Source organism: Lytechinus pictus, chromosome 17 (genome assembly GCF_037042905.1).
Source record: "Lytechinus pictus isolate F3 Inbred chromosome 17, Lp3.0, whole genome shotgun sequence".
Lineage (NCBI taxonomy): Eukaryota > Metazoa > Echinodermata > Echinoidea > Temnopleuroida > Toxopneustidae > Lytechinus > Lytechinus pictus.
The window spans coordinates 739,676-762,099 of record NC_087261.1 but is presented as its reverse complement, the minus strand read 5'-3'; the positions used below and the strand labels follow the sequence as shown (position 1 = coordinate 762,099).

Genomic DNA, 22,424 nt, shown 5'->3' with positions numbered 1-22,424 from the left:
TAGACCACATCCTATAAAGTTAAACCAGACTTATAGGCCGAAGCACCAATCTGTATCGCAATCATATACTGTATTTATTACATTCAGGTAAGTGCACATTCAGGGGTACATGAAAGTCCTTGAGGTGGAAGCCGTCACCTTTGGGTAATTAAGCAAGAGACATCCGCCAGTCAGAGCCAAGTTCACAAGGTTTAGTTGGCTCTAAGCTTGTCTGACTTTCTTTCAGTGAATGGTCCGCACCTGATCTATGCAAGCAGTTCTAAATCAGTCACTAGTTTAAAGTTTTAGATCTGGGACCTGTTTCATAAAGAGTTACAACTGTTGTAACTTTGCCATTATGGCAACTGCCATGACAACGGGGCTCAGCAGCCAATCAAAATCAAGGCTTGTCATGGTAGTTGCCATAATGGCAAAGTTACAACAGTTGCAACTCTTTATGAAACGGGTCCCTGGTTTTCTTCCTGTTGAATGAGCATTCCTAGATTTACCTAAACAGTAATGCCCATGACAATAGCCCTTATACCCCCCTCTTCCATTTCACATGATTCAGTAGTCACCTTTCACCTTTAACCCTCCTACTCTTCACCACCTGCTAATTCTTCCAAGCAAAACTATAAAATGTCATAACTTTCTTATTTTACATCCGATTCTGATAAAATTTTCAGCGTTATGCTAGTTTGATTTTTCTCTATTTATTCATATCAACATTTTTCTGGGGTGGACTTGACCTTTAATTATAACATCTACAACACCCAGACTGATCACTTATCATACTCCCTCTTTAATATTTCAGTCATTCCCTTAAAACTGTGAATTAGGCAACAGCAACAACGATTTCATGTTTGTCAGGTTAAAAGCCTAACGATGCCATGTCTTAATCCCACAATGTGAGACAAACAGGAGCACATGGATTAAAGGATACATTATAAAGACACATGGGGATTACTGTAGAGTGGTAACCAACCACTTCTCTAGAGTATCCACGTACAAAGCACAGCTGGGACTGTGACGAAAGAATGGTAGACATTCAACGAAAACATAATTCATGTTTTAATACCCTGGTTTCACAAACCACATCTGTTCCCTATTTCAATTGAGATGTTATGGCAATGTCACATACCCCCAGTACCAATTTAAATCCTGTAACTATCTCATTGTCTGAGATACGTACCTGGGGGTATGACCTGCATGTTATTGGTATATCAGATTCCCATTCTTACAAAAGGAGCCTAATGAAGAATTATTGATACCGGTAAGGAGTTCGGAATCGAACAAATTGTACAATTCAAGAGAGAAAAACATAAAAGGGGAGCATATGTAGCTTGATGGAGCTAACTTCAATTTTATATCTTATTTCCAGTCTGGGTTAATCAAGTGATCTGTGTCTGTCTGCATGTCTTGATAAATAATTATGGAAGCAGAGAGCGCACTAAGTTCCCCCGATACATTACACACAAAATAGATCGAAATCATTATTACTTTGGTCTCCTTTTCTTTTTTACTTGATAAATCAACTAAGTTTACACCACTTAGATGTGGTCTGTGAATCTCTTCAAAATCTATAGAGAGTTTTTTTTTTATCCTAGGCAGTAGGCACCAAGCGTTATTAATCTATTGATAGTGGATAATTTATAGGATATTTGAATATACATACAGTACATGTATATCCCCATTGGTATTTCAAGTGGACCTCATGCAATTTTCTGATTTTGACAAAATATCTTTGTTTGGCCTTAGTCTACTTGGATTCAAGAAATGAGATTTGATCTTGTTGCACACAATCTAAATACCTCAAGGAATGTCATATTTGGACAATTTAGACAGCGCATGCCAATATAAACATATTTCTTTAACCTATTATTTTGTTTATATCAAGAAGTACAAGAAAGATTAATTGATAAAGTGGCTTGCCAAATTTATATACAGTATGGATATACTGGCTAAATCACTGAGATGTCGCAGTCCTTTTACCAATTATAAATATCGGCAATTACGTTTGAGCCTCGGTTTCATCAATACCATATAGGCGTACACAACCAACAGGCTCTGAAAAAAAAAGTTAATTAATTACAGATGAGTATGAACAGTGTTTAAAACAAGGCCATGGAGGAGGAAACAATTGGGTGGAAGTAACGTATAAAAAGTAGAACTTGAACAAGGGGGAATAATATGTTTTTACATTATTTGCCCTCACAGTCCTACATACCCAAATTCCTGTAGGACATTGCTATCAATGTGATTCATACTATCATGTTCAGAATTACACACATGCAATGAGAAGAATCATGGGTTCAGATTAAAACATTCCCTGAAATGCCAAACAATGTACAGAAAATCCCTGTACATGTATAAGAAGTTGGATCTCGACTAATAAAATGAAGAAATATCAAGCAATCCACAGACACGCCTTCTGACTGCATATCGTATGCCATTCTGTAACATTCTTCAAAGCGCTACTGAGAAAGGCCTTGATCTGTCTATTTATGAAATTAAATGAGACACTGATCATGGAACAGCATCATACAGATTCTTTATAATAAAGTTTTTGTTAGAAACTACATGTAAGCCTACTATAAGAAACCGTTCCCAAAAGAAATGTTTTTTAAAGCGTTCTCCAAGCAATGTCTGATGATTACATTCCCTTGTCTGAACGTAGATTTAGATCATCACCAATCAATTACCCAGATTATGTGCAGGCTTTGTCATCTCAAATTACATACACACAATAACAGAGCCTTACACGCAAACCCATACTTCCTTCCAATGAAGTCAATACCTATCTTTCATCAAATCCAAAACATTTATCTCAAATAAATCAACTTATTATTATAAAGGTCACATAATTTCATGAAGACTCCTTGATGATGAAGAGGATAATTTCAAAACTCCTAAGGGAAGAAATCTGAGAGCATGCTCCAGAAAAATGAAAGAACATTTTCAAATTCATATTTTTCTGTCTTATATTTTACTGATTTGGCAATAATGAGGAACCAATTATTACACAGAGAAAGCCTTCATTCGCTTCTCATCTGTGTGCATGCTCAGTACAGAAAGAGCTAGGGCAGAATCAGGTAGGCCAACTGCTATGGTTGCAATACTTAAGAGTTTTGAAGACTTGTTTTTTGCAAAAAAAAACAAAGAAACAAAAACTGTTTTTATCGATTTCTGTGGTCTCTAGATATCGACTTCAGCAGATTCGCCTTCATTTTTTGGGGGAAAAAATCAAATTCAAGCTTTTTCTAAATCTTGAACAGGTAGAAGCCCTCTAATCTCTTGTCATTCTTCCATGCTTTTCAAACAATTATTACATAATACTCACTAGGTGCTCCAAAGTATCTTAGACTGACCGGTTGAGTCTTGACCTCTCCTAGAGCATTCCTGGCCATACATTCATACTGCCCTTCATCATCACCACTAGCATTCTGGATCATCAACGTCCCGTCGTCTAGAATGTTGTACTTGTGATCTATTCCACGGTTCGGTAGAATTTCTTTACTGTGAGAAAAGGGAGAAAGACATTGCGTTTGGAATTTTGTCTTTTTATAACCCAATTACAATTCTTTTCTATACAACACTGTACAAAACCTTCAATGTAATGAGCACTATGCCATAGATACATATAACTTGGGGAAGGATCTATGGTAAAACTTTGAACTTTGACTAAAATGAAAAGTCAGCAAAAGAATGAACGGTGGAAGGGTAGCTAGGAAGTAAATATGGCAAATGTATTTGCTTAGTTTATTCCTGTGTGCTACTGCTCCGAGAGAGAACATTCACAGGGCAAAAATGAAGGCGAATGTGATGTAAATACATGATCATAATTATAATAATAATTTTTCCTTTCTTAGAATGCATACCACATACATGTGTAAATAGCTAATGCTTTATTAAAAAGGTGGGTCATTGACATACATGTACATGTAGATTTGTCCCAATCAACATCTGTAATCAACCCAGTATCTTGGGAAAGGTCATTCTTGTTCCATTACAGGTAGTTTTGTGTCATTTTTTTCATAAGCTGTATCACAAAATGATCCCATCTCTTCTTAAATTTTTTTTATTCAACCCATGCAGCATGGCTATCGGAATACCACCCAAAGAAGGCAAGCATAACAAGGAGAGGATTGAATCAACTGAGACAGGATTGAATACAGGAAGGGGTAAGGGAGTGTCCTATGACATATACGCTCTAGGTGACATTCAGTGGTCTGATACAGTATAAACAGATTTCAAATAACATTGTTAGCCTCATTTAGACAATGTGCAACAAAACCCAGCACATTAATACTAGAAGTGACAAACAATCCTATTTATATTGAATAATAAACATGCATTTAATGCATGAACTCTCACCTAAAAGACATTTTTAAAGGTGTGGAATCTCTTCATGATAATTCATATATTTGATTGTTCAAAAGATTTTTTTGTTGCCAATCAATATTTTTGTAGCCACTGTAACTATTTTGTTGCAAATACCTGATTTAATTTTGTATATAAAATGTAACTGAGCTTTGTTACAGTGTCTTAACAAGCCTCATTCATGTAAAAGCCATTCATACCAATATTCATTGTTTCAATTTTTGAAAATATCACTGCCGCAAAATATGGCATTTTGATGGCAAAATCAATGTGATTATTTTTCTTCTACTTTTATGAATACTCTCCCTAACTATTTGATAATTCTTCAGTCAAATCAAATACAAATATTGGGTAGGATTTTAAATGTTATCCTGCTTCATGCCAACTTTCTTTTTTCTTTTAACTTGGTCCCTTGCTTCATTAAAGCTATTTTCATCATCACAAATCTAGATGAATCGAGGTCAGTAAAATCCTGCCAGCTCAGGAAACGAGAGCAGGAATCCAGAGTTCATAAACCAGCAATTAGATGTCGAGAAGTCATGCAAACTAAATGTCAATTGATTTCCGCTCAGAAGAGATTTGAGGTAATTACGTGAACGTGATAAAAACATTGGTGAAGAACTTGATATTATCACAATCCAGGTATTAGAGTTGACAGATTTCCAAATACCATGTAAACACAGTTTTAACCAATGGGGGCATTGTGGTCTAGTGGTCATGACTCTCATCTTTCAATCTGAGGGACGTGGGTTCGATTCCAAGCCATGGCATATTTTCCTTTAGCAAGAATTTCACCCACATTGTGCTGCACTCAACCCAGGTGAGGTGAATGTGTAATGCAGACAGGAAGTATTTCCTTGAATGCAACTGAGCACCTATATAGGTAGCACAGCTAGAGCTGGGGTAATAATAGCAGCACTTTGTATCCTCAGGCAAAAAGTGCTATATATTTCCGGCTTACAATTATTATCATCATCATCATCATTATTAAGGGTATACACAGCTTTAATGAGGTCAAAAATAATCTTAATTTGAAATATCTTGTATGCATGACTTGGCTGCTGTAAAATGTCTGTCTTTATTGGTAATGAAATGCTCAAAGTGTGGAAGAGGATGATTCATTAAAAACTAAAACTGATCTTTAAAAGCTGAAGACTTATAATCAAATTCTTGACAAATTGATTTCACCCCAATAGAATTGATATTAGTTTTTAATAAACGATCACAAGTCTAAAAACGCTTTTGAGGGTATTCTTTAGCTCCTTTAAGTCTTATTCCTCTGTGTGTACACATGTCTAAAATAAGCTCCTTCCATAACATTTCATCACCCTCCCTAACCAGTGGCTCCCAGTCCTTAGCTCACAGCTGAGGTTTCAATTACGTTTCCATGGCAATGCAGAGAGTTAAACTAGATTTTCTGCATCAGATAGTTACAGGGAAAATACGATATTTGTAACAACACTTGGCAGTCTGGTCGTCCCGGTCCGTCGCCTCAGGTGATACTTTAAGGTCAATGAACGGCAAAAAAATTTTATTTCTTTTAAGATACTCTTCTAATTCTCATTTACATAATATTCCTCTCTGCTTGATAAACAAGGAAAAGGCATTTAACTTATTGAAAATGATAAAAATAGAGCCAATAAATGAATATCACAAATATTAAAACAACAAAATACAACAACACTTTTTTATGTAAGAGCTAAATGGTTTATTCTCTTTTTCCCATGCAAGTAATGTTGGATCATTTGGGAATACCATAGAACATCAACCGAATACTTATAAACTTTGACCAAAACTTGTCTTAATTCAACAGTTGGGTCAATATTTCAATCAGTCAATGTACTAGCATGCTTGAATTCTTGTTTGCAAGAACACTGACTCCAAAGACATTCTTGGACAGGAATTCCAACAATGTGAAGATCTTTTGTCCTCCAAACATACTTCAAGTGACATACTTTCCTTATGACCTCTCTGGTGACCTTATTCTTTATTACAGTAGTAACTCACTCATCTCAGTAAGTGGTCAACACACATGGATACGAAAACAAGATGGCCACTTGCAGATTGAACTTGAAAATGTAAACAAGATCACTGCTGAGACAATTTATCTGAAACATCACTCTGACGTTGGATTGGTATTCTGGTTATTTCAGGATTTTGTGGCTCCAAACAACATTTGTGACACTCTGAATTTGACCTGAATCAGAAGATGAACAATTGATTTTTAACCTCCTTTGGAGCCTCAAACATTTTTTTTTTAATTTGAGTTTGACCTTGATCTTGTGCTTATAAAATATTCAAACTTTATTAGCCCTCTTTGGAGGAAGTTAATTGCAATAAAATTTCTTCCCTTTGCAAATCTGGTCATTTAACTTTTTTCATATTTCAGGGTGGATAACTTTTTACATGTTATATTTTCAGAGAAATTATTTGCTATGGTAATGACCTTCTTTTTCTTTTTTAACCTTTGACCTACCTATCATGTAACCAGACTATTTCTGGTTCTGGATCACCCATTGCTCTGCAGCTGAAGTAGACATTGTTTCCTTCCGTAGCGTCGACATTGTGAGGTTCGACAACAAAATGAGGCCTCTCTGGTGGTAAAAAATACAGAAAGATACAAAAATGAAATAATTATACAAAGTGAAAATTATTTCTGTATAACATTCAATTAAAATGGGCTAGTTCAGTCAGCCCTATACCATCTTGTAAAGGCAGCCAGATCTAGAAAATGAAAGTCTCCTGCCTCACAAAAAGTTCCTTTTTTGTCATCTCATATGAAATTGACATTTTACACAAAAATATTGGGTTTAGACCTGTTATAGTAGAGCGGATTAGCTCCAAAAATCACAACAATTGTGCAAATTTTGACTAAAGCATGAAACTTTCACAAGTATTAGTATATGCTATAACATTTATTTTAAAGATGGGAGGTAAATTTATAAATGCCATTTTCGGCCGTTGCCATGGCAACGGATTATTTTCTCCAAAACAACATACATTCCCATATAAATGGTAAATAAACATGATATAGATGACCAAAATGATAATTTTCAGGCTCCCGATTGAAAACATATGAAATTTAGAAATATTCAAGATCATTAAGATAGTTCAAAATGATCCGTTGCCATGGCAACGGCTTGTTTTTCCCCTGAAAAATAAAAATTTTGATTAAAAAAAGTTGTAGAATATGATATATCTTTAATTTCCCCTAATTTTACAGTGCTTAACAAAGATATTTTGGTTGCTAAATGTGTAAATTACATCTCAAGCCGTTGCCATGGCAACCAAATAACATCTAATTTACAAAAATAACATGGTTGTCAAGACAATGGATAGGTGGAAAATACAATTGGAATTGACTTAATCTGTATGCTTAAGTTTTGACACCCTCATTTGAACAAAAAATACAAAATTGTTCTGCAGGAGTTCTTTATAAAGATAAAATATTATGTTGCTTTGGAAATGCTTGAATTAAATTTAAAAAGGAACAATTTTACAAAGGGCCCGTTGCCATGGCAACAGCTTATTTTCCTCTAGAAAGGTCAAAATATTGATAAACATGTAGAATACATGTACAGTATGATCATCATTCCATTTTCCCTAATTTAAAGGTACTAATCGAGATATTTTTGTGATTAAATATATAAATATAACATCTTAAGCCATTGCCATGGCAACCAAATAACATCTAATCTTTTTAAAAAGTGGATGATAAGGTTAAAAACAGGTGAAAGATACAATGAATATTAACTTAATGTGCATTCGTAAGGTCTGACCTACTCAACTAATTTAGGGGAAAATAATACAGTCAGTGTTCTGCATGAACTAATTATTTCTAAAGATCATATGTATTCAATTGGGAGCCTGAAATTATTATTTTGGTCATCTATACCATGTTTATTTACCATTTACATGGGAATGCATGTTATTTTGGAGAAATTAATCCGTTGCCATGGCAACGGCCGAAAATGGCATTTATAAATTTACCTCCCATCTTTAAAATAAATCTTACGGCATATACTAATACTAGTGAAAGTTTCATGCTTTAGTCATAATTTGCACAATTGTTCGGCTAATCCGCTCTACTATTAGTAAGATGGATAGTAATATGCTTTTGAATAAACCTTTTTTATCTTTGGATCTTATGTCAAATACTAAGCGAAAAATGCCTTTAAACGCAAGTCTATATAAAGGCTATATAATCAGAGCCTCACAGATGTGTATGACCGTTTCGACAATATTTTGAGGTGTGCTTGAAAAGAAATAGGTTTTAGATGGAGTCCTCTCAATCATGTGACCTTGAGACTTTACTTGAAGGTTATGTATTCATCATACTGTGTGAAAGACTAATTTAGCAAAGCAAACATCACTCAAAACACTCTGTGTTCATACTCCTTTTGAATGCAGAGATTACAAGCACGGATCCTAATTCTCGTTTCAATTTTGTAACATCTTTTATGCAAAGCAGCGTTGAAGAAAATTTCTGTTCATCACGATTCCCATCAATAATTATCTTTCCTTTTATTTGAAATTTTGAATAAAGTCATGCATGGACAACTCCAATGAAAGTCACCAACTGCAAAGACTGTTTGATGTTATGATGTACCTGGCTCAGTACCCCCTTGTAGAACCATGTTTCAAAACTCAATTTTTCAGCATGGAATGGAGCTCTAAAAGTAGATCGAGGTGCATTTTTAGTGATGTCAAATCAAAATGTCAAATGGTGTGAGGTTTTTGACGCATGAATTGAGCATTTTAAATCAATCAGACACACTTCCTGTCAAGACAGGTACCCGTCTTATTTTTAGTTTCAATCGTGGCATTCACGGTGAATCAAGCTACATTCTGTTCTCTGCATCTAATGACGAAGTATGGTTCATGAAAATCTTGTTGGTGATATTCATTAACAAATCTGCACTGAGCCAATCACATTCAACCATTTCAGTAGCTTATAACAAATAGCAAGTAAAATTCATTGACTATTTATTCTGTGAAAATGCTCTAGTAAAGAATAAGCACCCCCCCCCTACTCCCGAATCATTTAAACTTTGATGTCAACTGAAACACACATTTTTATTTCATTTTCAAAATTCAATCAAGTATGTAAGGAGTCTTGAAGTAATGTTGATAATGAAACAGAGGAGGTATAAATAAATATATGAAGGTATGAAAATCCTGCCCCACTCTCAATTCTAACCACCCCCCCCAAAAAAAAAAAAAAGTAAAGAGGCACTGGAAGAACTGCATAATTTCGCATGACTTCATTCTTCTCATAAACAACTTCATAGAAGAATCTACAGCTTTGTACCATACATGCATCTCAGCTTCCCTTTAACCGATATTCCTATCATCAATTTTCATCTGATCTCATGACAAGCGCCATCATGTCAAAGAATTCCCAACACAACCTTGCTACAAAATTGCATCGAAAGAATATCAAGGCAAGTATGGACATTATTCAGAGAAAAATTTGACAGGAATTTGTCTTGACATACAATCATTTTGCAAGCATTGTTGGGTGGGTTTAGGTTAAATTGAAGAGGCTGACTGGGTGTAATTGAATGTAAACATATCGGGTTACAGTGAGTTTTGTGAACAATCAAACTTCTGCCATTTATACCATCAAGATATTTGTTGTGTGATTGGAGCATTTAGTACATCTGTTGGTCGATGATATACCAGATGAAGATTGGTTATCTCTACAACCTGATTTAAAGCTTGTATAAATTTGGGGAAAACTGATGATATCTAGTTTTCAAAAGTTAGAATTCATTTGGCAGAGAACATGACCAGGTTTAGAAAATAAGCATGTTGATTGAAATATATAGAAGGAATGCTTTTAAAGGGGGCAAATGGTGTGTTGTCTCTCATTGACTGTGTGTTTTGCAGGGATGCAACCAAGGGTTGATGAAAAAAGTTTAAAAATCATCTAAAATGACCCATCTCCTACATGAAACAGGTGTTTCTATTGCTGAAAATATTTAGAAAATGAAAAGTGGCATCAATGGTTTTGCAAAATCCATAGTGAGCAGAAAGCAGGCAAAGGTGTATTTGGATTATTGGTAGGAGTATGGCCCCCTCCCCTCCTCCAACCCTGACCAAAAGCAAGTGAGATTTAGCAAAAATTTGTAAAAAGCTATTCTGATCCGATTATTTGACCAAAAAAAAACCTGAATAGGAGTATCATTAAAAGATATAGGTTTAATACTTGTACATCTTTTTATATTTTAGTGGGGGGGCTGTGGTCTAGTGGTTATGATACTCATCTTTCAATCTGAGGGACGTAGGTTCAAATTCTAGCCTTGGCATGTTTTCCTTCTGCAAGAAATTTACCCACATTGTACTGCACTCGACCCAGGTAAGGTGAAATGGTACCCGGTAAAAAGAAATTCCTTGAATGCTTGAGCAATTATACATACGGCTCAACTACAGCCGGGGTAACAATGATATCAGGTATAAAGCGCAGTAGAGCATACGCAATTATAGTAGCTGTGCTATCCAAATAGACCATATTATCATGATTATAATTATTATTATATTCTCCTTCATGCCCCATTTCCCAAATTTCCCAATATACTTACGGCAGTTAAGCTCCTCTGGGGTTAGGTCGACCAAATTGCGCCCTCGTAGTGTCTCAGGGAAGTGGCAAGTTGCAGCAGCCTGTGTGTTTCTACGCCGGCTTGCGAGAGATAACATCTGAATAAGTGACAGGAGTTTACAGTTGCATATAAGCTGGTTTGAATCCAGTCGTCTGAAGGAAAATAAAAGCAAGAAACAATGTGATAATGGTTCACACAGTATCCCTACAACTCAGAGGCAGCAGAACATCAGGCTTGGACAAAGAAAGTGGAGGGGCAACTTTTGTCTGCCAAACAATTTGTGCCCCTCCACTTTCAGTGTATGAGCCTGACGTTCCGCCGCCGCTGCTACAACTTTTCTCAGATTGACATTCAGAATGGCATATATGTACTTGGAGCAGGATAAGCAACTCCAATGGGATATTTCAATCGCCTGTAGGTTTGTCCAAGTTTCATGAACTAGATCCATATACTTTCTAAGTTGAGATGACATTTCAAAAAATTGGCCATGGTATAATTTCAATGTTGACACCATCAAGGCCATCAGAAAAGGGGCACCCATAGTTGCACTCTGTTATGGATTGAAGGATAGATTGAAATATGTGAAGATTATTAGACAGAAAGACAGGAAGACAGAAAGACAGGAAGACAGAAAGACAGGAAGACAGAAAGACAGAAGCTATAACACAGTAAAACAAAAAACAGTAAGGGTTTTAAGAAACGTGACCCTTGGAAAAGGATAAATCAAATTAAAGATTCTTTCCCCAAAAGACGTTTAAGGGAAACATTTTTAAGAAATCAACATGCCTAAGAACCACAATTCCATCTGCAAAGTGTTACATTCCCCTAAAGAACACCATCTTTAATAATAAAAATGTTCTCTCAAGATTCTATCCGTATCACCATGAAAGATGTATACTCCACCACACCCAGAATAAATGAATTGATTTTAGCCATGGTTGAGTCTTTCACTGTATCAGATTATTATCAAAGTCAATTCCACACCAATAAAAAGTTGAGTTGATTAAATCATGATAATAAAAAAGGAAAAACACTAAAAATTTCAGCTAAATTGGGGTAAAGGATATTAAACAGTTCCATTTTTTAGTTTGCTTATTTTCACAATTTTTATACACATTACAGCCGGCATGCAGAGCCTCGCCCAAATCTCCCAATATTATTTTCTTTGATCAATCACTACATGCTTTTATGAAAATATTTCTCCCCAGGATACTGTTGTTTCTACTGCAAATGCTTTTTAAGTGATGTCAGAAATACAGAAACATGTATATATTACAGACAAAGGAATCTATTATATGACCCCAGATGTTCGCAGGGGATTATAGTGTATTTCTACAAACCAACTTCACTGGATAAAAAAATCCACATTTTTTCAATATTGGTTCTCTTCAAATATAGGACATTCAGTATAGTTAGTAACATTTTTTTACCAACAAGACGTGTGCAAAGATTGTGAAATCTATTTTAATAGTCAAAATTTGACCAAAGAAAAGGTCACAATTTAGTCCCATTGTTTGAAGTAAAAAAAAACAGTTTTGTTTGTTTATATCAATGTTGGTAATCTCTTCTTCATTTGAACTTTAGTCTGGTATTAGATTCATAGTAAGCAATTCACAAAGCATCTTGTCTTTCACTGACAAAATTGTTTTTGTCCAATTAGATGCATGTATTTCAGTAGCTAACAACAAACATTTCAGTGGCTTATAACCAGTCATGAATGGAAAATCACTGACAAGTCGCTTCAGGTAACGCTTCCCTGTAATGGTGTGAACACATTATCTGAGCCTGAATATGTCTGCTACTATTTACCTCCTACCAAAAGTTGAGTAACCTCTCAGCCCCTCTAGATATCATGTTTCAAATCTTTTGTTATGATGCACATTTGGGCACACACAAGGGGGAACAAATATCTGAGTCAGAAAAGCTTTGGACCTGCTAAAATAGAAGCATGGGTAGGGTCTAGTCTGCTGGGCAAACCCTTCACTCGAGTTAAGGGTCTGAATGTGCAGCCTACTCATGCCTTGTGTACTGAAGGCTCTCTCGCTCAGTTTTGGAACAGCAGGTTTTGTATGTGCTAGTCTTTGCGTGGAGGCACACTTGTTGATCCAATGAGGGTCTGTGCCTACAGACTAGGTAGGGTCCATGATAGTAACATCCCTAGGCTTACTCAGACCACCTCAAAGTGTGTCAGCTCCAGGTATACTCTGACCAAGAAATTTACTATGATCCATCCCAATTTTAAAAATACCAGATATTTTTGCCAATGTGAAAGCAATATATTGGTAATATCCCTGCTAAATAGTATTTGCCGAAATATGAGAACTTTCGCAAAGATTTTTCAAAGGTCACATGTATTAAGGCAATGTGAAAGCATATTACAATATTTTTTTCATACCAGCGAGTAGTACATGTAGGTGCCATAGGACTGCTGAGCTAACGATTTTGAATCGGGCGCCTTGCCTGCTAATAGGAGCATACTGTACATGCTTACAACTTTGAGGGCTTACCCCGGAAGAGTCTGCTTCGGGTAAGTATGAATGTGAAAAGTAATTGACTATTTTTCAGCCAGAACAAGTACTCACAATTTAACAGGTATTCTGGTGATTAAGGTGGTCTGAATACACCTCCTGTGGGGAATATTTGCAGAAGAGTAATAAGCCAGTTCGTAGTTAGGCACTGCGCATGCGCATGATTCGGTCACGAACTTTTCCAAAGGTCAATTGTACATAAAATCAAATCCGAGCCAGCTGAGCTGAGCAGATCACCACAGCAGTCAACAAAAACATCGGAAGTGGTTCTTTATAGTTTATTAACTTTATTTTATACTCGGAATCTGATCTGAACTACCTACTAGTAAAGTACTGTTTTGGCTTTTTAGGCATTTTCAATTTGAGAAGTGTTCATATTTTTTTTTTTTTACGTGGATGTTTGCAGTGTTTGTACGAATCTTGGCAAAACCTGGGCGAAACTAGATGCAGTGCCCCATGTATTCAGACATTAGTCTTTTTCGAAATGGGATGTCATCAATGTTTGTCAGGTAGGCATGGAGATCAAATGCCATTGTAGGCGGCCATTTTTGTTATGGCAAAAGTTTCTGTCTCCCAATCAGTAGGGTGCTCGGATCAGGCAGGAGAGTTCCATCTTCAACACGGAGGAGGTCCGTGATCGACCCACTCCCTCTGGCTGAGGGCCCGGCGTAAGTCTGCGTTACAGAGACTAGCTCTGGTGACTGCAAAACAGAAAAGCAAGGGCGACCAGCTCGTCTTTCCGTCCTGAAACCTTCAGTCTCCGGATCTCCGCTGCCTCAAAAAGTCTTTTAGACGTGGCACAGTCCACAAACGGATGTCATCAATCGAAGGAGCCTCCTCCTCATCCATTTCGATAGCTCTTGAAGGAATTTTCGATAAATAATAAGCAGAGAATGCACGGCGAAGGATCGATAATACATACATAATACAATAAAGGAAGCACACGCACGAATTTACCGGCCGTATTTTGGGGGAATAATGTACAATTGACCTATGACACGATGACGTCATAAGAATCCAGTAGCAAACTATGAACTGACTTATAGCAATGACCCATGATAAGGGTTTTTTTTATTAATGTAGTTTGATTTTGTAACAATCTCTGATAATAATTGGAATCTGCATAGAATGGAGTGGGGGAAATTTTGAATGATTTATGACTTTGCGCAGTGTCCCCATTCAGATGTGTACAAAAGGAATATTCCAGGGAAATATGTCTAGTTTTCTAACCTCTTTGAGCTAGGTAGAAGTAGGATCAGTAATCTCATGAGTAAGATTCGGGTCAAGTGCATAACCAGGGTCACGGGTGGGGTCATGGAGAGGGTCAAGGTCAGGGGCAGGAAAGGAGAAAGGGGTAGGACAGGGCAGGAGAGATGATAATGGTCAGGTGACATGAGTACATTATGGTGCAGGGGAGAGGTGCAAGAGACAGCTATGCTGGGACAGGTGTAAGGAGATAAAGATAAGGGGATGGGTAAGGGCAGAAGGAGGCTATGGCATAAGGGGGAAGGACATGGCTAGGTGAAGGGCAGGGGTCAAGATTAAGGGGCAGGAAAGGGAAAAGAGAGCATGTGTCAGGGTAGGGAATGGGATTTATGGAAAGGGATCAAGATTAAGGGGCAGGAGTCAGGAATAAGGGGCATGATTAAGGGTTGGAGTCAGGATTAGGGGAAGGAGCAAGGATTAAGGGTTGGAGTCAGGATAAGGGGGTAGGAGTCAGTGTTAATAAAAGTCAGGATTAAGGCTGGAGACAGGATTATGAGGCAGGAGTCAAGAATAAGGGGTGAGAGTCAGGATTAAGGGCTGAAGTCGGAGAAGGAGTCAGGATTAAGGGGCAGGGGTCAGGATTAAGGGGTAGGAGTCAGGATAAGGGGCAGGAGTCAGGATAAGAGGCAGGAGTCAGGATTAAGGGCAGAAGTCGGAGGAGTCAGGATTAAGGGGCAGGGGTCAGGATTAAGGGGAAGGAGTCAGGATTAAGGGGCAGGAGTCAGGATTAAGGGGTAGGAGTCAGGATAAGGGGCAGGAGTCAGGATTAAGGGGCAGGAGTCAGGATTAAGGGGTAGGAGTCAGGATTAAGGGGCATGAATATGAGGTGGGAGTCAGGATTAAGGGGTGGGAGTCAGGATTAAGGGACAGGAGTCAGGATTAAGGGGTAGGAGTCAGGATTAAGGGGCAGGAGTCAGGATTAAGGGGCAGATGTCAGGCAAATGGCACAGATCACGAACAGGGCGCAAGTCAGGATTAAGGGGCAAGGATCAAAATGAGAGTAGGAGTCACGTTAAGGGACAGATAGGGGAGGTAAGGATCAAGAGACAGGCGGTAGGCACACATTTTAGGGGAATCACCAGGGAAAGGTCAATGAACTATTCAAACTTGTATAATGCACACATTATCTAAAAAGCAAAGGAATGCACAACCATGACTAAACAAGTTGAAATGTAACAATCACAATGAAGTTAATATCACAGTTAAATTGTTATGAAAGTAAGAACAGGCAGCATTGCACACATCATGCTCGGATGCAAAAATTATTCCATGCAAAAGAATTATCCAAAAAAAAAAAAAAACATGCCATCATCTGCCAAGAAATCAAAGGGTTTAGAATATTATTAAAAAGAAACTTATTTTTCTTTCATAAAAATGATTATGAGAAAAGAAGAAATAATGAAATCATCCAAATAATTTAAAACCCTTTGGAACCCCAGCAGACAACAAACACAAACGAAACCAAAAGACAAAAACATGGTGGTTAAACTTACAATCTTTTTAACGACCCTAGTCCGTAGAACGTGCCAGGCTCAAGTATGGATATATTGTTATTGTTCAAAAACCTGCAAAAGTAGCAAGCAATAGGTTAGTACTTTAAACAAAAATAAAGATTATGATGATAATGATTTTATTCAATGGCTTTATTCATTGTCTCAATGATCACTAAAAACCAAAGTTTGGAGTTCAATCTACAAAGTAAAATTTATTTTTTTCTAAATGATGAGAAATCGACATTGGCCTTACGAAAAAAATAATGACATGCCATCTATCACGGGCAGTTTCATAATATCCACCTCCTATATTAAACAAACATATTTGCGAAAAAAATAACATTACACATGCAGCTTAATAGAAAGCCTACAATTTTTTTCTGTAAGATTTTCAAAATAAGAAAAGAGCGCTCATAGATTGTGCAAAAAAATCTAAAACACAGGGGATTAAGATGATTCTTGATTGGTCATGATAAGTCACCAATCAAAACTCTCAATTTTATTTGAATCTTGAAGTTTTTGTTCTTAAGAATAAAAAAAAGTTTATATTAAATATATAAGGTTTAAATTCGGTCTTAGTTAGCTAGTTACCAACTAAGTAAACGTAACTGAGACTAGAAACAAGTGGAATGCCTCTGGCCGTCTCACCTGCATCACGCGATTCAATATAGCAGCAGTGCTGATTTTGAAAACTACTATAACTCACACAAGATGTTCAGTGATACTTGGTTACTCTTATTTCCACGTTTTATGAACTAGACCAATACACTTATAGAGATATGATGGCAATTCAACAAATACCCCCAACGTGGCCAAAGTTCTTTGACCTTACATGACCTTTGACCTTGATCATGTGACCTGAAACTCGCACAGGATGTTCAGTGATACTTGATTACTATTATGTCCAAGTTTTATGAACTAGACCAACACACTTTCAAATTTATGGCTGTAATTCAACAAATACCCCAATTTGGACAAAGTTCATTGACCCTAAATGACCTTTGACCTTGATCATGTGACCTGAAACTTGCACAGGATGTTCAGTAATACTTGATTACTATTATGTCCAAGTTTCATGAATCAGATCCATAAACTTTCAAAGTTATGATGGTAATTCAACAGATACCCCTAATTCGGCCAAAGTTCATTGACCCTAAATGACCTTTGACCTTGGTCATGTGATGTGAAACTCATGCAGGATGTTCAGTGATACTTGATTAACCTTATGTATAAGTTTCATGAACTAGGTCCATATATTTTCTAAGTTATGATGACATTTCAAAAACTTAACCTTAGGTTAAGATTTTGATGTTGATTCCCCCAACATGGTCTAAGTTCATTGACCCTAAATGACCTTTGACCTTGGTCATGTGACATGAAACTCAGGCAGGATGTTCAGTAATACTTGATTAACCTTATGGCCAAGTTTCATGAACTAGGTCCATATACAATCTGAGTTATGCTGTCATTTCAAAAACTTAACCTCAGGTTAAGATTTGGTGTTGACGCCGCCGCCGCCGCCGTCGCCGCCGCCGTCGGAAAAGCGGCGCCTATAGTCTCACTCTGCTATGCAGGTGAGACAAAAATGGCTAAGACTACATGTATTGTTTGAGTAAGCGACTTAAGTTAATTTGATACATTTTCAATGCAAAAGGTTACGTTATCATAACAAAATCAAGAGCATAAATACGATCAATATGCAGTTTACTTGTGCAACCTTTAGCATATATAGGTATAATCAGTTCTGGCAAATGCATCTTAAACTATGTAAAGAAGCAAAGTCATTATGAGGAAGAAAAATATATTTACTAATCACTTCTAGATTGTATAATTTCACTGATTAAAATATAAAGGATTAACTGCTCAACTCAATTAGATTCTAATAAGTTCATAAACTTTGTTAAATGATCCTAGATTTAGGAATATTTGAAACATAAATAGCCATGCAAGTCCCCTTAAAATTTGAAAGTTTTTTTTATCAAACTGCCATTTGTGGTTCTAAGATGTCATTAACTAAATGAAGAAAAAACAGTGCATTGCAAAATTTTCAATATTATGAATTTTGAAGTGGTTTCTTCTGAGATTATCATAACCTGAGCCCCAGAACACAAAACATTGATCATATGCTTAAATTTTACAATTGATTGCCCATTTTTGCCAATGCAATCAATAATAAACAATTGGTTCTACAATCCTTACTAAGATTTGAGTTATGGGGGCCCCTAGATATGAATTACAATTATAAACCTAATAGTCATGACAAAATTAATAATGGATTATGAATGAATGTTGAAAATTGGCAATGAGGCAATGTCTCATAAATTATTACCACATGAATTTAAGAATGAGTTAGATTAGCGAGAACCAATATGAGTATCATGGCATTAATCAGAATGGGCTCATCGCATTGAGAATCTCATCATGTAAGTAACGAGCTTTGACGCTGAGTATACAATTCCTATATTTTTCTTGAGATTCCGGTTTGGTTCTTGAATTCAAGTCATGCTTGACCGATAAAAAGCCTTATGAACCACACTTTTCTTATTTTTACAATGTAAAATTTGACTTTGAATGCCACTTTCTAAAATCAACTCTATTCCAATTTAAAGCCGATCAGATTCTGAATTAATGTGACTCGGATGGTTATGGCATAAGCTGGAAAATCTCTCAACTCCTATGTCCAAGTAACTCAAAAACAAATCATTTTGACTCACAACAGAGTCGACCCCTAGCCAACCCCAATCCAAGTCAAATTTGACACTGCAGAAATAAGATTGTATAGTACACCAACATAAGACTTCCTTGCGCTCAAGGGGTGAAAGCTTAGAGTGAATATGCAACAATGATTCAAAGTGGACTTACAGCCTTTCTAGTGAAGGAAGGTTACTAAATGTTCCTGGAGGTATTTTCTTGAGCTGATTGGAGTAAAGATAAAGCTGCTCCAAATTATTCAGCCCCTCAAATGCCCTATCCTCAATGTCAGCAATCCTGTTTTTATAAAGATATCTGTAAGAAAAGCACAAGAATATCACATACATCTCAACAAGTGCTCAGTACAATATTAATACAATTTTCAATATTGTCTATATTTCATTTCTCTTAAACCACATAGAAACAATTTGAAATTTTTTAGTTACAAAGCAATAATCATTATTGATGATATTAATAACTGCATTTCTTTGTCATAACTTATAGGTAATCTTCATATAAAATGCATGATTTATTTTGTGTATTTCATTCATAAGCTTAATTGAACAAGTCGTCGGCGTTCATCCGAACCGTCTATCAGTCAATTTTTGTTTTTGTTTTTTTGTTAATCGATTTTTAGATTTTTGCAGAAAATGAAAGTACAAGTCCTTTTCTATATTTATAGCTAAATTTTTAGGCAGCAATTTATTTTAGTTTCTGAGATATGAGGCGATTTTCACAGCGATGACAATTTTTTAATAAAATGCGCAAATCCCATTGGAAACGTGTACTGTAGCAGAGCGATACAACTTTTTTACTGGCCGCAATTTCAATGCGTGCGGTCACCCAAACCGTCGTACGCGGCCATCAACATGGCATTGACTTTGCAAGTGAAAAGCAATACGACATTTTGACTGACCGTGCGCATTGAAATCGCAGTCAGGGTGGTTGTATCCCTCATGGCGTTTTTGTACAGGGGAAATCTATTGATCACTTCATCAAAAAAAAAAATCTTGGGTTCATGTCTTCAAATTCATTCAAATCAAATGAATTGTCCTTCATTATTTTGTCATCTCAGTGCAGGTTTTAACTTTTTACAATTATAAGTACTCAGAATCAAATTAAAGTACTAAAAGAACAGAATATTACTTACAAATATTTGAGGTGTCTTAGGCCTGAGAATGCCCCTCTGTGTATCCTCCTAATGTTATTGTTATTAAGAAGTAAGGTACTGACGTTTGGTAGATTTCGGAACGATCCCGTTGGAATTTCACTAATCTGATTAAACCTCAGATCTCTGTAGAAGAAATCAAAGAGAAAAAATAACATCAATGTAAAAAACAAAGCAGAAATTAAAAAAGCATCTATGTTCTTGATCATGGCATCCACTCACAATTTATTTGAACATCATTATAATTATTAACATTAACATTATTTCAATTTTTGAAAATGTTACAATGAATGACAAGAGACTAGTGACATTATCAGTTCTCTCATTTGCATAAAAGTGGAGCATCGTGGCCCAGTGGATTAGTCTCCGGACTTTGAAACAGAAGGGCCGTCTGCACCATCCCGAGTTTTCAAATTAGCGCGCTATTTCTGATCCGGCAAATTATCCCGATCTAAAAAATCTCGAGAATGTTTGCAGTGGAGACGCAATTATCGCGCTAGTTCGTAGGATTAATCTCGAGATTGCAATCCCAAGTCAACTCGGGTTTATTTGCAAAATAGCGCGCTATTTTACGAATTATCCCGCTAATTCGTAGGTGCAGACGCACTCGAGATTGGACTCGGGGTAATTTATTCATGACGTCAGTCCATAATGCAATTCGCGTTCCACTTCCGCCTTGGTCAGAACATAGACACGTGCGGAAGTCTATTTTATACACGCGAATAGAAATTATCGCGAATAGCGTTCATCAATTCCCCAATCAGCAACGATGGTGTCCCAACAGTGAATGGATTTTGGGAGAGACCAGACCTATGGATATGGGGGAGGCACTCATTTATCGACGATGGTCATAGTCAATAACAACACTGACAGCAGTGTCGTCGTATTGGCCTTCGCAAAATGTGAGCAAATAGCATTCTTTCCTCCTCCTTTTCTCTCTCCCTCTCTCTCTGTCGTTGCCTCCTTCTCCGCCATCATATTTAACGAAGAATACATCACTTCTTCACTCGCTGAGCGCGGCTGAGCTGAGAGGATTGTCGCATAACACTTGTCGAATTCGGCGAAAGTGCTAGAGAAAGGAGTAGCCTACATGTATTTGATTGCATATCGCGGGAAGTTATTCAAAAGCGCGGGCTGTTGAAACTCCAAGATCCGAAAGTGCGCATGCTCGGAATATTGGGCTTGTTGCCTCGCTCGAGCAGGAATCGCTCTTCTTGCGATGGTGGAGACGGGGTTTCTTGAATCTCGAGATTAATCGCGAAGAGGGCCGATCGGGCTAAAATCTCGAGATTGAGCAAACTCGGGATGGTGCAGCACCGCCTAGAGGGTTGTGGGTTCAAATCCCAGCCATGGCGTAATTTCCTACAGCAAGGAATTCATCCACGGTGTGCTGCACTCGACCCAGGTAAGGTAAATGGGTACTGACAGGAAGTAATTCCTCAAAAGCACCTGAATAGATAGCCTAGCTTAGCCAGGTATTAGCAGGGCCCGCTGGGAGAACAGTTTTCAAAACTGAAGTGGCTACCCTGAGTAAATATACCGTTATTATCATTATTATTATCATAGATACCAGGATGTTCAAAATAAATCTTTTGTAAAATCAAGCAAAAATTTCAAATTTCGTAACATAAGTTTAATACAAGTGATTTTGATATAATTGATAATACTGTGAACTATGCTTCGGCCCTATTAGATTTTTCTTCATTTACTAATACCAACTTTTTAATATTGTTAGGGTGAACTTCCCCTTTAAAAACACAGCAAGAGCCAAGGGTCTGGCTGACTGACACAGTAGAACATGTGTGAATGATCAATGGACCTGAGAAAGTCAAGGTCAAATTGTAAAAGTCATCATTTCAGATGGACAATGAAAAGCCTAAACCTCATGATTTATTACACCCAGATCAAGATATGAATGGACATTCTTGTATGCCCCCAAAGTTGTTTTCTTCAATCCAATAGGCCTACATTTCATCTCCATATATTACTCCACAAATTCTATACTTTCAAATTCACATGAAGTGATTGATTGCAGAGAAAGACACAAGGTAAAATAAAAACATGTACACATCCATAGCTTATAATCCTTTGTGATAAAGAGAAACTGGCAAATAAAAGTTTACTTCCAAAATATATCTGAGCACAATTCCTCAGTTTTGAAAGTCTGAATTCTGAGACTATATGGGCTGAATTTCTGAATGGGATGCGATACCATTGGCGCTTTTAACACTTGGGGTCTGTACCCGGAGACTACTTCAAGGGTAGATTTTATTTCATGTTTATTTTTTAATGCATTTTAACAAAAAATATTCACATA

General features: G+C 36.8%; 1 protein-coding gene across 2 annotated transcripts in view; it reads right to left on the bottom strand.

Moving 5' to 3' along the window:
- LOC129280743 (peroxidasin homolog) overlaps window positions 1-22,424 on the bottom strand; it is a 121,240-nt gene that overhangs the window by 17,662 nt on the left and 81,154 nt on the right. The window contains exons 2-7 of one of the 2 annotated variants that reach the window (XM_064112688.1): window positions 20,090-20,233; window positions 19,111-19,254; window positions 16,249-16,320; window positions 10,944-11,113; window positions 6,836-6,953; window positions 3,320-3,495 (exon numbers count right to left, since the gene is read on the bottom strand). In XM_064112688.1, the coding sequence (XP_063968758.1) occupies window positions 3,320-3,495; window positions 6,836-6,953; window positions 10,944-11,113; window positions 16,249-16,320; window positions 19,111-19,254; window positions 20,090-20,233 (824 nt within the window). The remainder of the gene's footprint in view (window positions 1-3,319; window positions 3,496-6,835; window positions 6,954-10,943; window positions 11,114-16,248; window positions 16,321-19,110; window positions 19,255-20,089; window positions 20,234-22,424) is intronic. The other variant, XM_054916751.2, reaches the window with a different exon arrangement.